General features: G+C 36.3%; 1 protein-coding gene across 7 annotated transcripts in view; it reads left to right on the top strand.

Annotated features, from left to right (window-relative positions):
- MAPK10 (mitogen-activated protein kinase 10) overlaps positions 1-18,040 on the top strand; it is a 283,673-nt gene that overhangs the window by 226,999 nt on the left and 38,634 nt on the right. For 4 of the 7 annotated variants that reach the window (XM_053700777.1, XM_053700779.1, XM_053700780.1 and 1 more), the window contains 2 exons: positions 7,722-7,785; positions 9,891-9,968. In XM_053700777.1, the coding sequence (XP_053556752.1) occupies positions 7,722-7,785; positions 9,891-9,968 (142 nt within the window). Of the gene's footprint in view, positions 1-7,721; positions 7,786-9,890; positions 9,978-18,040 lie in introns of all 7 variants that reach the window. The other 3 variants (XM_053700778.1, XM_053700775.1, XM_053700776.1) reach the window with 1 other exon arrangement.

Here is an 18,040-nt window from a genome sequence, read left to right on the forward strand (position 1 = left end):
CTGGGCTTAAACAAGTGATTCACAAGGCTTGCTTGGTGGTGGGACTCTACCAGAGCAGTGACAACATCTTTGACTTTTAAGAATGATGCATCTTTGGGGCAGATTTGCAAAGCTGCCACCTGGTCCTCCATACATACTTTTTCAAAATGTTATCATTTTGATGTCTTTGCTTCTTTGCCAGCAGCTTTTGAGAGGAAAGTCCTTCAGGCTGCTGTGTTAGCTAAATAGGAACTGTCAGTTAAAGTATTTTCCCACCCTGTCCGTAATATTGACCTTCGGCTTGAGTATGAATCCCATGTTATGGAGGACTGTGGACCATCAGCATTTTACAAAATAAAATAAAATGTATGCTAACCTGATAAATTATTTTCTTTTGGAATGATGATGATCCACAAGCTTCGCCCACTTTATGGGCGACAGTTCTAATGATACCTCTATAGACCCTGCTTTGCCTTTCCTACCTTTCTTTCCTATTCTTTACTTGGCTATATGCAAAACTACAGAGAGATGGGTGGTGGGAGGGTTTTAAAGCTTTTGTCTGGGTTCTTGACCTCCTCCTAGTGGCGGGAAATATATCCCATATGTTATGGAGGACTGTGGACTATCATCATTCCAAAAGAAAATAATTTATCAGGAAAGCATAAATTTTGTTTTTAATATCAGGTTAGCGCACTTGAGAATATGCGATCGGGTTTGCGCATGGGTAGGGTGTTTAGCCCTTTTTTTGCTCCATTGGCTTCTATGGGGAATACATTAACGTGTGCGCAATATTCTAACCTTGGCTTTTTAAGGGCATTGGGTTAGCGCAATAAACTTACGTGCTCAATAAACTTACTTCTAGCAGAGCTATCACTCAATCCCGAGTGTTAAATACTGCTCTACTTGTAATCTGGCCCTAAATAGAGTGAATGATGTATTTAAAGATTAACCTGACAACAATATGCAAACATATAGTTTTAAAATATATTGGTTGTTTAAATTTTGAAAAAATAAGTTTTAGCGCCCATAAAGCAATAGGCATCGCCATGTTGTAACCTATGTTTTCTTTTCTGCTAAGGCAAATCAGGGACAGTAATAAATGGCTCACTTGAGTGTGCCGCCAATGACTGTATGGATCCTCACATGTGATCTGTTTGCTTGTAATTAGTGTGTGTGTATAAAAGATAAATTAGTTTCTGGACTCCTGACAGACCCTTGCATCTTTCATCCAGTGCTGCACTGACGTTTCTGGATTCTGAGTCATGGGGTAAGCAAAAGAATTGTCAAAGGATCTGCGAAAAAAGGTAGTTGAACTATATAAAACAGGAAAGGGAAATAAAAAGATATCCAAGTAATTGATAATTCAAATCAGTAGTGTTCAAATCCAGAAGTGGAAAATGAGGGGTTCTGTTTGATAACATACTGCAATTATCTTGCCATTAATTCTGACCAAATTTCTTGTGCCTTTGTAGCTCACACATCCCCAAAACATCAGCGATCCACCTCCGTGTTTCACAGTAGGAATGGTGTACCTTTTATCATAGGCCTTGTTGACTCCTCTCCAAATGTAGCGTTTATGGTTGTGACCAAAAAGCTAAATTTTGGTCTCATCACTCCAAATGACTTTGTGCCAGAAGGTTTGAGGCTTGTCTCTGTGCTGTTTGGCGTATTGTAAGCGGGATACTTTGTGGCATTTGCGTAGTAATGGCTTTCTTCTGGCGACTCGACCATGCAGCCCATCTTTCTTCAAGTGCCTCCTTATTGTGCATTTTGAAACAGCAAAAAGAAAAAACAGCATTGAAGTGTCAGTTTAAAAATCCCTTTATTCAAACATGGGGATCAATACAGTCTGTATTGATCCCCATGTTTGAATAAAGGGATTTTTAAGCTGACACTTTAATGCTGTGTTTTCTATTTGGACAGAGGGCTTGACAGTGGCTCACAGACGTACACTTGGTTTAAGTGCTGGTCTTCTTTGCATTTTGAAACAACCACACCACATGTTTTCAGAGAGTCCTGTATTTCACCTGAAGTTATTTGTGGGTTTATCTTTGCATCCTGAACAATTTTCCTGGCAGTTGTGGCTGACATTTTAGTTGGTCTACCTGACCATGGTTTGGTTTCAACAGAACCCCTCATTTTCCACTTCTTGATTAGAGTTTGAACACTGCTGATTTGCATTCTCAATTCCTTGGATATCTTTTTATATCGCTTTCCTGTTTTATACAGTTCAACTACCTTTTCCCGCAGATCCTTTGACAATTCTTTTGCTTTCCCCATGACTCAGAATCCAGAATCGTCAGTGAAGCACTGGATGAAAGATGTAAGGGTCTGTCAGGAGTCCAGAAACTAATTGACATTTAATACACACACACGAATTACAAGCAAACAGATCACAGGTGAGCATGGTTACCTTTAATAGCCATTCAAACCCCTTTGTGTCAACTTGTGTGCATGTTATTAGGCCAAAATCACCAGGGTATGTAAACATTTGATCAGGGTCATTTGGGTAGTTTCTGTTGTCATTATGATTTAAAAAGAGTAAACACAGTTGATTGATAATAAATAGCTTCAGCCAAACACTAACCATGAGGGAAAGGAAAGTTTTTGTGTTATCATTCATATTCTCTGAAAAATGGCCAAGAAATCATAAATTCTGCCAGAGTATGTAAACTTATGAGCACAACTGGGGGTATATATATATATATATATATATATATATATATATATATATATATATATATATATATATATATATATATATATATATATATATATATACATATATATGTATATACACATGATCTTTGAGTACTATGTCCCTTTAATAATTATCTGGATCTTAAATATTGGATGGCGCCTATGTTTTACATATATTTGTCAGTCCCTGTATTATTATTAGATGTTATTAAGCCTTTGACTTGTTTAGCTAAAAGCTTTAACTTTTATATCCTGAATTTTCTGGAATCTATTACCTTAATTTATCGCGTAGATCAAAGATAATTGCAAGACTCACATCCTTATAAAACATTTGCACTTAGCTAATGAGAATAATTAAATTTCTATATAGAGAGAAGTTCGTCTTTTCCTCTAATACACATAAGCACTAATGGTAATTAAATATATGCTGCACATTATCAGTTTGAGCTTAATAAGAAGTAAATATATAGTGATGAATCTGGAATATAAAAATGACTTAATAGTATTAATATATTGTGCTTACTTGTAGTCATGGGTCACTTGGTAGGGTTAAAAAGCAGCAAATGCTAGTAACACATATTAGAGGTTTTTGCTACAGCATTTGACTAGCAAGCTGTACCCATGATAGTAGTCAAACTAAATGTTATTCCTCTAGAAAAATATATTCAAAACCTGGATATGGACTGAACTCATGACCAAGACATGTTATGACATAAGAAGCACTCTCAGATCATGCTGGATACACATTCACTGACATAGACCGCGTTCGGCAAGCGCTCAGAGCCAGCGCCTGGCACTTCTGCTCCAGCGATGACGTGGCGCTAGGGGACGTCACAAGTGAGGGAGCTTAGAAAAAAAACGTTCTCATGCGCAAAGGGATCTGCTGCACAATAATGGAGTACTCAAATATAATTCATATGTGAGACGCTTCTATTTGCATGCAATATTTCTAATACCTTTAAAGTATTAGAAATATTGCATGCAAATAGAAGCGTCTCACATATGAATTATATATATGTACTCCATTATTGTGCAGCAGATCCCTTTACGCATTTGAACGTTTATTATAAGCTTCCTCACTTGTGAAAGAATTATTAAATTATTTATTACAACATTTATATATTTATATATATTATTGTAAACATGGCAGCCTTCACCAGCAACATGTGTATGTATATATATATATATATATATATATGGTGGAGGCTGCCATGTTTACAAGCGTCTGAAAACGCGTCTGGAAACGCATTATCAGAGCACTGAGCAAACGCCCAATGATAAGCTTTGAAGTCTTCACAAAATGCTCCAAGCGAGCTCTGAGTTGCTTGGAGCGTTTGCCGAGCGCGGCTATAGACAGCTTCCTTCTGCAAAGTCTACTTGTTATTATAAATAGTGGGTTTTCCATTAGGCAAATAAGGTAGCAGCTTAGTAGAATTTTAGCAGTACAAGTATATGTTTCTAACTCTTAAAATGCTTAAGTTTCACTGCTGAGTGACCACATTGCTGTCGGTAACCTAGACTGCCCAGAGGTCTGGTAAATAACACTGTAACATGATAGCATGTAACTTGCTGCCAATCTTCATATTCCCATTCTGCCTTGTATTTAGGGATCTGTAGTCTGGTTTTTCTTTAATGACAAATAATTTATAGCCAGAAAAGCCAAATGCCCCAGAATTCCTGTGAATTGATCATTCACAATTTAAGCCAGAAATCTAAAGCCGCATTCGGCAAGCGCTCCAAGCGAACTGGGACTCGCTTGGAGCGTTCTGTGAACACTTGCCAGTGAGGCGCTGGGTGTTCCCTCAGTGCTTTGATGACTTACTGTAAATCCCAAAATTTCCAGCGTGCTGGTAAAGCTGGGACTTTTCAGAGCAAGCTCAGACGCTTGTAGACATGGCAGCCTCCACAAGCAACAAGTGTGTATGTGTATATATTGTATATATATTAAAATAAATATATATATATATATATATATATATATATATATATATATATTCATTAAAATTATGGGGGGAGATAAAAAACTGAAATTAAAATCCTCCATGTCTCAAAATTAAATCAATGTAAATATTTGCATAGGAAATTAGTACATCTAGGCAAGTATCCCCGCTTGCTTTCCCCCAGAAATTCTTAATATACAATGTTTCCAATGCACAAGAGAATTGTGGGTAAGATATGCAAATTAGATATGCAAATTCTCAGTTTTTTTGCTTCAAAAATACTGTTTTGACACAGCGATCCTTTCAAACAGGAATATGTTTGCTGTCATATTCCTGTTTGAAAGGATCGCTGTGTCAAAACAGTATTTTTGAAGCAAAAAAAATGAGAATTTACATATCTAATTTGCATATCTTACCCACAATTCTCTTGTGCATTGGAAACATTGTATATTAAGAATTTCTGGGGAAAGCAAGCGGGGATACTTGCCTAGATGTACTAATTTCCTATGCAAATATTTACATTGATTTATATATATGTATATATATACAGTATATATATATATATATATATATATATATATATATATATATATATATATATACACACAAATACAGTATATTTATATCCACATGTGTTGCTTGTGGAGGCTGTCATGTTTACAATAATGTAAAAAGTTAAGCATTATTTATTATCACGATTTGTGAAAGTATTATTAAATTATTATGGATTACACATATATAATTCATATCTGAGACATTTCTTTTTGCATGCAATATTTCTAATACTTAAAAGGTATTAGAAATATTGCATGCAAATAGAAGCGTCTCTGTACTTTGTAGATCCATTTGCGCATGCCTACTATTCTGTCAATGGGTGGCGACATAGGATGTTGTGATGGGAGCAATTTGTCAAAGCTCCCTAACTGGTGACATATCCACAGTGCCACATCATTACCACTGCATATGTGCCAGCGCTTGGTCTAAGCGCTACCCGAACGCAGCTTAAGAAAAATCAGATGACACAGCACTCGTGTATTTTACAGTAAATCTTTGCAGTCTGTGAAAACATTAAACCAGGAGTTTTCAAAACTCTACTCAGGCCTCCCTAGCAGGCCAGATTGTTCAGTATTACCTTGGATTAAATTAAATAAATAATTATGTTTACTGATCAGCTGATTATTTTACTTGTGCTTCAAGTCAGATATCCTGAAAATCTGGCCTGTTTGGGAGGCCTGAGGACAGGTTTGAAAAGCCCTGCATTATACTGATGGTAATTATTAGCACAACCAATGTGGCTGAAACTTTTTTGCACTCAGCTGTTGCTGGATAGCACAGAGAGCAATATTAGCATGCTCGTTGCTCTGGGTTACAAGTGGTGAGTTAAGTTTTGTGTTGGAGCACAATCTAAAATAGCTCTTTAAAATGTAACACTTTTTGAGACCTTAAAGGGACACTGAACCCAAAATTTTTCTTTTGTGATTCAGATAGAGCATGAATTTTTAAGCAACTTTGTAATTTACTCTTATTATCAAATTTTCTTTATTCTCTTCGTATCTTTATTTGAATTTCAAGAATCTAAATTTAGATGCTGGCCCATTTTTGGTGAACAACCTGGGTTGTGCTTGCTGATTGGTGGAAAAAATCCATCCACCAATCAAAAAGTGCTGTCCAGAGTTCTTAACCCAAAAAAGCTTAAATGGCTTTTATTTCAAATAAAGATAGCAAGAGAATGAAGAAAAATTGATAATAGGAGTAAATTAGAAAGTTGCTTAAAATTGCATGCTCTATCTGAATCACAAAAGAAAAAAATTGGGTTCAGTGTCCCTTTAAGTAAATGATTATCACTTGCTAGTTTGTGTTACAAAACACATGAAAATGCTATAGAAATAAAGGATTTAAAGTGATAGTCTACACCAGAATTTTTATTGTTTAAAAAGATAGATAATCCCTTTATTACCCATTCCCTAGTTTTGCATAACCAACACAGTTATATAAATACACTTTTTACCTCTGTGATTACCTTGTATCTAAGCCTCTGCAAACTGCCCCCTTATTTCAGTTATTTTGACAGACATCCATTATAGCCAATCAGAGCTTTCTCACCTGAACTCCATGTGCGTGAGCACAATGTTATCTATATCACAAACATGAACTAACACCCTCTAGTGGTGAAAAACAGTCAAAATGCCCTGAGAGAAGAGGCGGCATTTAAGGGCTTAGAAATTAGCATATGAACCTCCTAGGTTTAGCTTTCAATTAAAAATACCAGATGAACAAAGCAACATTAGTGATAAAAGTAAATTGGACAATTGTTTAAAATTACATTCTCTATCTGAATCATGAAAGTTTATTTTGGACTAGACTGACTAACTGACTAACTTATATTTAGGTTCATTACAAAAATGTTCTGTGGTAGAATTACTCACTTATTATCATGTCTGCTCGCACTTTTATAAATCGGCCTCTATATGTTGATTGATCCCTTAAATAGTCTGTAGTGATGCTAATAGGTTGTATATATGAAATGTGTTGTGCTCTAAAACCACACAGATATGTGTATGTCTCTCTAAAGAATTTGAACATTATCAATATGGTAGATATGTGTATTTGATGGGTTATGGATTTAGCTATTTTTTATTAGTGTAAAAGTGCTTATTATTACTTTTTAAATGTTAACTGGTTGAGCAGGTATAGTTTATACTGTATATGTGTGATAATGTTGCTACCTAATGTCACCTAATATTGCAGGGCTAATGTCAGTGTTCCATTTAAAAACTGTTGGGCACTCTATAATAAATTTAATAATGTCTGACAGTTTATCAAGTCCATTTAACTGTCCAAATTAGAATTTTTAACTGAACCATTAATGCAAAAAGTGCCGCTAATAAACAAAAGCTGCTTATCTGAGCCATAAACAATATTTATCAAACAATAGATTATGATCAGCTATGATCAGCTCCACAGTTTTATTTTTGTATTAGAATCACCCTTTAATCATTTCAGTTACTTTCAACTAATATAAAATAGAACAGAGGTTAAATATTTGTGTCCTGTTGCTACAAAAAGCATTTACTTATTATTATTTTTTTATACATTACACAGCCCCCACCGCAGATTTACGACAAACAGTTGGATGAAAGAGAACACACCATTGAAGAATGGAAAGGTAATAAATAAGAATAAAACAATGATTTTCTTTGAACCTGTATCAAACCATAAATAGCAGAAATATGTCTCATAACTGTTTCATACTCCACTTAAAGGGACAGTCTACACCAGAATTTTTATTGTTTAAAAAGATAGATAATCCCTTTATTACCCATTCCCCAGTTTTGCATAACCAACACAATTATAATAATACACATTTTACCTCTGTGATTACCTTGTATCTAAGCCTCTGCAGACTGCCTCCTTATCTCAGTTCTTTTAATAGACATGCAGTTTAGCCAATCAGTGCAGACTTCTAAATAACTCCGCGAAGTGAGCACAATGTTATCTATAAGAAACACATGAACTAGTACTGTCTAACTGTGAAAATATTTCAAAATGCTCTGAGCTAAAAGGTGGTTTTCAACGGTTTAGAAATCAGTTTGAGCCTACCTAGGCTTAGCTTTTCAAAAATACCACCAGGGGAACAAAGCAAATTTAATGATAAAAGTTAATTTGAAAGTTGTTTAAAATTGAATGCCCTATCTGAATCATGAAAGTTTTATTTTGACTAGACTGTCCCTTTAAAGACTGAGCAGGTATAGATTCTGTTTAGTAAGTCTGTCAGTTTTTAAAATTCAGCTATTTGTATTCCCTAACCTCCAACCCAAGGATGGTGCTAACTAAATCTTTGCTTGTGCACTCTAGTTTGAAGGATATGAAACCCAAAAAATGTTAGCACCTAGGAAGCACTTGCTGATTGATAGCTAAATGTAGCCACCAATCAGCAAGCGCTGTCCAGCGTTCTGAGCAAAATATGAACTGGTTTCTAAGCTTACATTCATGCCTTTTCAAATAAAGATACCAAGATAACAAAGAAAAAATGATAATAGGAGTAAATTAGAAAGTTGCTTAAAATTGCATGCTCTATCTGAATCATGAAAGTTAAATTTTGACTAGACTGTCCCTTTAAATTGATTCCATCCACTAAATAAAATTGAATCATCTATTTATCCTATCCAAGCCTACTGCACACCAAGTTTCTAAAGATTAAAAAGTACATGTAGCATTACCAATGTGTGCTTTTGGTGTTTTAATACATTTTAATACAGTGTATACAATGGTTATAAGACTGTTCTAGAGCCCAAAATTCAGAAGTCTTGAAAACAAAATCCAAATGATCAAAAAGGTAAAACACTGCCTAGACATACAGGTTATTCAATCCATTTGAGTTCTGTCAGTCTGGGCACTGGAGCAGCCTGTTCCTTTTATTTTACCAAGTATCGTTCCCAGAGTAAACAAGTCCAGTTTCTAAGTCCTCTTAAAGTTTTATGGTTTGTCTGAAAACATAGTAGACTTTTGCTTAATGCATATTTATATCCCCAATAACGTTGTAGAAATTCAGTTATAGAGACATTTTATTGCTTTATATACACAATTTATTGTCAGACAGTATTAGATATTTTTAACATGGAACCAGATCGTATTATCTTTGAAAAGTTTATATATCATTTCTAGCAGGATAAAGATATTTTGGTGTAGTGCACTGCAAATGCTGAAAAGGTGTATGTGAAACAAAAACTGTTACTACATATTTCAAGAAAGTCAAAAGAATGAATTTCACATTATGGGGCAAATCTATCAAGCGTTGTACGGAGCTTGAAGCCCTGTGTTTCTGGCGAGCCTTCAGGCTCGCCCGAAACGCCAGTTATGAAGCAGCGGTCTAAAGACCGCTGCTCCATAACCTGTCCTTCTGCTCTGAGCAGGTGGACAGACATCGCCGTAATTCACCCCGATCGAGTACGATCAGGTTGATTGACACCCCCTGCTGGTGGCCGATTGGCCGTGAATCTGCAGGTGGCGGCGTTACACCAGCAGCTCACAAGAGCTGCTGGTGCAATGCTGAATACGGAGAGTGTATTGCTCTCCGCATTCAGCGAGGTCTGTAGGACCTGATTCGCACTTTCAGATCAGGTCCGACAGACCTTTGTTAAATAGGCCCCTATGTGGATTTTGAGTATTAATATATAAATAACACTCATTTCAATTCACCTTAAATATAGCGATACTGCACATAGAGAACAGTGTAAATGTCAAGTAAAACGTACTGCTTTTATCCCTCAGAACTCATCTACAAAGAAGTTATGAACTTTGAAGAAAGAACTAAAAACGGAGTAGTAAAAGGACAGCCCTCTCCTTCAGGTACTTGTTGTATATAGCTGTATATTGTATTTTTTTCAGAATGATATCTGCCTATTTAGAATCTTGCTGCTAGATTACGAGTTTTGCGTTATGAGTAAAAAAGCAGCGTTAAGCCTCATAACGCTGTTTTTTTTACTACCGCTGCTATTACGAGTCTTGTAGGTACAGCTGTCCCGCACACTTTTTTGCCTTACCGCAAATCAACTTACGCAATTTGCATATAGTCTTTTTTCAATGGGACTTCCATAGCGCCGGTATTACAAGCTTTTTTTTTAGGCCAAAAAGTGAGCGGTACAACCTATCCTGCAAGATTCGTAACGCATTCTAAAGTCAGTAGTTATGAGTTTTACATTACAAAGTCGTAGCATAAAACTCATAACTAAAGTGCTAAAAAGTACACTAACACCCATAAACTACCTATTAACCCCTAAACCGAGGCCCTCCTGCATCGCAAACACTAAAATAAAATTATTAACCCCTAATCTGCCACTAGAATAAACATATTAACCCCTAAACCGCTGCACTCCCTCCTCGCAAATACTAGTTAAATATTATTAACCCCTAATCTGCTGTCCCTAACATCATCGCCACTTACCTACATTTATTAACCCCTAATCTGCCGCCCCCAATGTCGCCGCCACTATATTATATTTATTAACCCCTAAACCTAAGTCTAACCCTAACACCCCCTAACTTAAATATAATTCAAATAAATCTAATTAAAACCTACAATTAATAACTAAATAATTCCTATTTAAAACTAAATACTTACCTGTAAAATAAACCCTAAGCTAGCTACAATATAACTAATAATTACATTGTAGCTAGCTTAGGGTTTATTTATATTTCACAGGCAAGTTTGTGTTTATTTTAACAAGGTAGAATAGTTACTAAATAGTTATTAACTATTTACTAACTACCTAGCTAAAATAAATACAAATTTACCTGTAAAATAAAACCTAACCTGAGTTACACTAACACCTAACACTACACTACAATTAAATAAATTACCTAAATTAAAAATTAAATAAATTAAATACAATTACCTAAATTACAAAAAAAAACACTAAATTACACAAAATAAAAAACTAATTACAAGATATTTAAACTAATTACACCTAATCTAATAGCCCTATCTATTTAAAAAAAGCCCTCCAAAATAAAAAAAAAAACCCTAGCCTAAACTAAACTACCAATAGCCCTTAAAAGGGCCTTTTCCTGGGCATTGCCCCAAAGAAATCAGCTCTTTTACCTGAAAACAAAATACAAACAACCCCCTAACAGTAAAACCCACCACCCACACAACCAACCCCCCAAATAAAACCCTAACTAAAAAAACCTAAGCTCCCCATTGCCCTGAAAAGGGCATTTGGATGGGCATTGCCCTTAAAAGGGCATTTAGCTCTATTGCAGCCCAAAGCCCTAACCTAAAAATAAAACCCACCCAATAAACCCTTAAAAAACCTAATACTAACCCCCTGAAGATCCACTTACAGTTTTGAAGATCCAACATCCATCCTCAACGAAGCCGGGAGAAGTCCTCCTCGAAGTGGCAAGAAGTGCTCAACGAAGCCAGGAGAAGTCTTCATCGAAGCCGGGAGGACTATTCCAATCAGCCAATAGAATGCGAGCTCAATCCTATTGGCTGATTGCATCAGCCAATATGTTTTTTTCAACATTAATTCCGATTGGCTTATAGAATTCTATCAGCCAATCGGAATCTAAGGGACACCATCTTGGATGATGTCACTTAAAGGAACCTTCATTCGTCGGGTAGTCGTCTTTGGAAGAGGATGCTCCGTGCCGGATGTCTTGAAGATGGACCCGCTCCGTGCCGGATGGATGAAGATAGAAGATGCCATCTGTATGAAGACTTCTGCCCGTCTGGAGGACCACTTCTCCCGGCTTGGATGAAGACTTCTCCCGGCTTCGTTGAGGACTTCTTGCCGCTTCGATGAGGACTTCTCCCGGCTTCGTTGAGGATGGATGTCGGATCTTCAAAACTGTAAGTGGATCTTCAGGGGGTTAGTGTTAGGTTTTTTTAAGGGTTTATTGAGTGGGTTTTATTTTTAGGTTAGGGCTTTGGGCTGCAATAGAGCTAAATGCCCTTTTTAAGGGCAATGCCCATCCAAATGCCCTTTTCAGGGCAATGGGGAGCTTAGGTTTTTTTAGTTAGGGTTTTATTTGGGGGGTTGGTTGTGTGGGTGGTGGGTTTTACTGTTGGGGGTTGATTGTATTTTTTTTCAGGTAAAAGAGCTGATTTCTTTGGGGCAATGCCCTGCAAAAGGCCCTTTTAAAGGCTATTGGTAGTTTAGTTTAGGCTAGGGTTTTTTTTATTTTGGGGGTCTTTTTTTAATTTGATAGGGCTATTAGATTAGGTGTAATTAATTTAAATATCTTGTAATTTGTTTTTCATTTTGTGTCATTTAGTGTTTTGTTTTGTTTTTGTAATTTAGGTAATTGTATTTAATTTATTTAATTGTATTTAATTTAGGTAATTTATTTAATTGTAGTGTAGTGTTAGGTTAGGTTTTATTTTACAGGTAAATTTGTATTTATTTTAGCTGGGTAGTTAGTAAATAGTTAATAACTATTTAATAACTATTGTACCTAGTTAAAATAAATACAAACTTGCCTGTGAAATAAAAATAAACCCTAAGCTAGCTACAATGTAACTATTAGTTATATTGTAGCTAGCTTAGGGTTTATTTTACAGGTAAGTATTTAGTTTTAAATAGGAATTATTTAGTTATTAATTGTAGGTTTTAATTAGATTTATTTGAATTATATTTAAGTTAGGGGGTGTTAGGGTTAGACTTAGGTTTAGGGGTTAATAAATATAATATAGTGGCGGCGACGTTGGGAGCAGCAGATTAGGGGTTAATAATTGTAGGTAGGTGGTGGCCATGTTAGGGACAGCAGATTAGGGATTAATAATATTTAACTAATGTTTACGATGCGGGAGAGCGGCTGTTTAGGGGTTAATATGTTTATTATAGTGGCGGCGACGTTGGGGGCGGCAGATTAGGAGTTAATAAATGTAGGTAGGTTGTGGCAACATTGGGGGAAGGAGATTAGGGGTTAATAAATATAATGTAGGTGTCGGCGATGTTGGGGGCAGCAGATTAGGGGTTAATAAGTATAATTTAGGTGGCGGCGATGTCCTGAGTGGCAGATTAGGGGTTAATAAGTATAATGTGGGTGTCGGCGATGTCAGAAGCGGCAGATTAGGGGTTAATAAGTGTAAGATTAGGGGTGTTTAGACTCGGGGTTAATGTTAGGGTGTTAGGTGTAAACATAAATTTAGTTTCCCCATAGGAATCAATGGGGCTGCATTAAGGAGCTTTACGCTGCTTTTTTGCAGGTGTTAGGCTTTTTTTTAGCCGGCTCTCCCTATTGATGTCTATGGGGAAATCATGCACAAGCACGTACAACCAGCTAACCTCTGACTTAAGCAGCGCTGGTATTGGAGTGCGGTATGGAGCACAATTTTGCTTTACGCTCACTTTTTGTCTTTTAGCGCTGGGTTTAGAAAAACCTGTAATACCAGCGCTGTCAGTAAGTGAGCGGTGACAATAAAGTGCAAGTTAGTACCGCACCCCTCATAATGCAAAACTCGTAATCTAGCTGATTGTTTTTTATATTTTATCTATAACAAAACCGGTTTTCTAAGCTACTTAAAAAGAATGATAGTAAGACTATGTTATATTTCTGTTAGCAATACTACCATTTTTTTATTGGAATACATATTAAATGAACATATTAATGGAAAAAATAAAATGTTCCAATTCATTGGAGCATTTTATTTGAGAACTAATGTCCCTTGCTAACAATAGACTTAATCCTATCCTGCTTCTTTTTTGGTAATTAAAGGGGACAGTCTAGTCCAAAATGTTTATTGTTTAAAAAGATAGCTAATCCCTTTATTACCAATTCAACAGTTTTGCATAACCAACATGGTTATATTAATATACTTTTTACCTCTGTGATTAACTTGTACCTAAGCCTCTTCTGACAGTCCCCTTATTTATTGACTTGCATTTTAGCCAATTAGTGTTGTGTTTTGCACAACTCCAGGCTGAGAGCACAATGTTATCTATACGGTCCACATGAACTAGCAGTCTCTTGTTGTGAAAAGCTAATAAAAAAGCATGTTATAAGAGACTATCTGTAGTGACTTAGAAACAGGCAGAAATTTAGAGGTTTAAATGTTAGAAAGTATTTTAATATAACAATGTGGGTTGTGCAAAAAGCTAGGGAATAGGTAGTAAAGATATTATCTATCTTTTTAAACAATTACAATTTAGGTGTAGACTGTCCCTTTAAGGTCACTTTTTTAATTTAAAACAATCACACTATTTCCCTCAATTATGTTTTTGGCTCCTCACAAAAATCAATTTTTAAGAGACTTTCAAAACCTTTTCTAAACCAGTTTTGAATTTTCAAATTTGACACCTAAAGAGGACACTTGATGAAGTCCCAGAATGGCATTTTGGGCATCTTTGCAAGTTTTCCAATACTATTTTGAATCATTCTATTGTGTTGTTGCACATATGCAAGATACTCTAAAATGGCCGCAGGAGACATTTTAGAGATTAATTAACATGCATGCTATTGATTCATGAATTTATCACTTTTACATCTGCAGTGGACAGTACACATATTTACATGTGTTTAGGTTCAGTATATAAATATGAATGTGTGTTGAGTATGTGCTTGTGCCTTCATTATTGAAAGTACATTCCCATTTAGGAGTTCAATGTTTTAGGCACAAGCAGTGTAAAATGCTCTGTCATGAACGTGATGAGCATGCATGTAGTCAAGTCCCTTATAAAAACTTGGTCATGATGGCGCAATCTCTTTCCAACATCTTTAATGCAGATACCATGTTACTAAGGAATGGGTTTATGCATTACAGTTTCATTATTGTTAAAATACAGTATGAGAAGATATCATAAGTCCTTCTAATAGAAACCTGTAGTCTTCTTGTTTTCAGATCACGTCAAACCGGAAGAGGTGCTTTGACAAACAATAAATTAAAATAGTGCAAAAAAAAAAATACTTGTAAAATATTAAGAGTGGCAATATAGCAATTGAGCAATCATTACTCAGTATACCCATCATGCTAATATACAAATGGGATTGAAATGGTTTAGTAGTGGTGAAGAAGGAATCTAATTACTATAGGTTAACATCACAGATGCAAGTGAGTATTTCCCTTCCACAGGTAACAAATGGGTTAATTCAGGAGCCCTTTACTGTACCCTTACGAGGTTTGAAAGGGCTATTTTATATGTCAGTTTTGGATGACCTCATAGTTTCTATCTCGATTATACACAAAAAAAAGGCCTTTTCTGGAATTTTTCTGTTAAAAAAGGTGTTTGTGGTTTAATATCCTTTGAAAAATGACTTTCCCCTCTCTTTTTACTTACCTTTAATTTTTATAACCCATACATACAATGTAAAGAGGGATGGGTTAACTGTGTCTTTCATCTACTTCTGTTTCATGAGTCGAGGAACAGCTGTACACTGTCAAGAATATGAATAATTGCAGACACAGCAGACCCACCAAGATAATTAATGTTAGAATTTTATAGCGAATTGTTATGTTTTGAATGTTCTTTCTCTACTTTTTATCTTCTCAAGAACGTTGAATGTACGAAATATATCTTATGAAGCAGTTTGCATTTGTGCAGAATTTGAGATACCGGTTGTTCTTGTAATAGCTGTAAGACCTTATTCTTTTGAAATGTATTACTATGTATACATGAGCACATTCAACCAATAAAGCTTTTGAAATATAAAAAAAAAAAAAGGTGTTTGTGGCTGTGGCCTTTAACACACATATTTTGCATTATGATCTGTTGCAAAACAGGAGCAAATCACAGATACATTGTGATTGACTCCAATATATATATATTAACCCCCCACAAATTGTTTAAACCTATAGCTTAATTACCAATTGCTTTCTTTAATTGCAGCACATGGCTGGCTGGTGTTTACATACATATGTCCCTGCTGATTAGCTCACAGTAAGGATCTGGGAAGGGAGGATGTTGATTTCAGTAAGGTTTATCTGGTTTATACAATGGAGGTATCACACTTAGGGGTTTAGTGCACACAAGACTTTTTAATGGGGTAAGAGTTATAGGTAGTGAGTTGTAGATACTGCTTTGCACTAGAACGAGTTGTTGTAAAGAAATGAAGAATCATTTAATTAACTAAAAAACAGTTGTGTAATGTCACAAACACTCCTGGCAGTTGTTTTGAATAGCATGCTACCATTAATCTGTTTTAGTTAATTGTACAGTGAAGTTAGTTAAGTGTCTGGTATCTGAATTATGACAGAAAATACAACAAAAAGCTGAGCAATTTGATACCTTTGTGCATCTCTATAACGTGTGTACACTAGAATAGAGAAGGGGGTTTTTGTGAATGTGAAAACATTATTTTTCTGCAAAAAAAATACATCAGAGTTCCCAGTTATTCTGTATTTTTAAAGTTTGTTATGGTTTTGTGAACTTTGTCCTTCTCTCCCTACCCTATTGTGAGACCAGATACATCTAAATCCCACCAGAAATAAGCCCTGACACCACAAAGCTCCACTCACTCACTTTCTTGAATCTCCCTCCAATGGCCTTGGGCCACCCCAATTCTGCCTCAGGGTTGAACAGCCTTTAGCTTCCCATCATCTTTCATTAAAAGCTCTCTTTCCCATACGGAAGTCACTATTTATTTAAATGAAACCAAGTACCATCTAGTCGTGTCCCCAGACTGTCCTCACCCCACTGTTGATATATCCAACTCTGTCCACACCCTACTCCTCCCAGAGAACACCCAAAACTCTACCCCAAGCCATTAGGACTCTACCGCAGAATGGATTTGGGAATTGTTATGAAGTATGTCAGCCACCGCCTGAAGGCCCATGGACTGTCCCACCAAGACCAAGTTATGCACCCCAGACTGCTGTTTTCTTTTATTTCCCGACTCCCTGCATCTCAGTGATTTTTTAAAACTAGGAAGCTAAGAAGTTTCTTAGGTCCTGTAGCAAAATCATAGTTAGAAAGATTCAACAGCCTCATTTCACTAAGTTTTCGAATCCATGTAACTTGTAGGGACGATCAATTAATTAAAAATAACCAGCTGCCTCTTTGCATGTTAGAAATTAATTCCATGGAATAATGTGTGCATTTAGTAAAAATTCTAAACTAAGGCCTAGATTTGGAGTTTGGCGGTAGCCGTGAAAACCAGCGTTAGAGGCTCCTAACGCTGGTTTTAGGCTACCGCCGGTATTTGGAGTCATTCAAAAAAGCGTCTAACGCTCACTTTTCAGCCACGACTTTTCCATACCGCAGATCCCCTTACGTCAATTGCGTATCCTATCTTTTCAATGGGATCTTTCTAACTCCGGTATTTAGAGTCGTGTCTGAAGTGAGCGTTAGAAATCTAACGACAAAACTCCAGCCGCAGAAAAAAGTCAGTAGTTAAGAGCTTTCTGGGCTAACGCCGGTTCATAAAGCTCTTAACTACTGTACTCTAAAGTACACTAACACCCATAAACTACCTATGTACCCCTAAACCGAGGTCCCCCCACATCGCCGCCACTCGATTAAAAATTTTTAACCCCTAATCTGCCGACCGCCACCTACGTTATCCTTATGTACCCCTAATCTGCTGCCCCTAACACTGCCGACCCCTATATTATATTTATTAACCCCTAACCTGCCCCCCACAACGTCGCCGCCAGCTACCTACATTAATTAACCCCTAATCTGCCGACCGCAAAGAGCCGCCACCTACATTATAGCTATGTACCCCTAATCTGCTGCCCCTAACACCGCCGACCCCTATATTATATTTATTAACCCCTAATCTGCCCCCCTCAACGTCGCCTCCACCTGCCTACACTTATTAACCCCTAATCTGCCGACTGGAGCTCACCGCTATTCTAATATATGTATTAACCCCTAAAGCTAAGTCTAACCCTAACACTAACACCCCCCTAAATTAAATATAATTTTAATCTAAAGAAATTAATTAACTCTTATTAAATAAATTATTCCTATTTAAAG

This window comes from Bombina bombina, chromosome 2, assembly GCF_027579735.1.
Source record: "Bombina bombina isolate aBomBom1 chromosome 2, aBomBom1.pri, whole genome shotgun sequence".
In the NCBI taxonomy this organism is placed as follows: domain Eukaryota; kingdom Metazoa; phylum Chordata; class Amphibia; order Anura; family Bombinatoridae; genus Bombina; species Bombina bombina.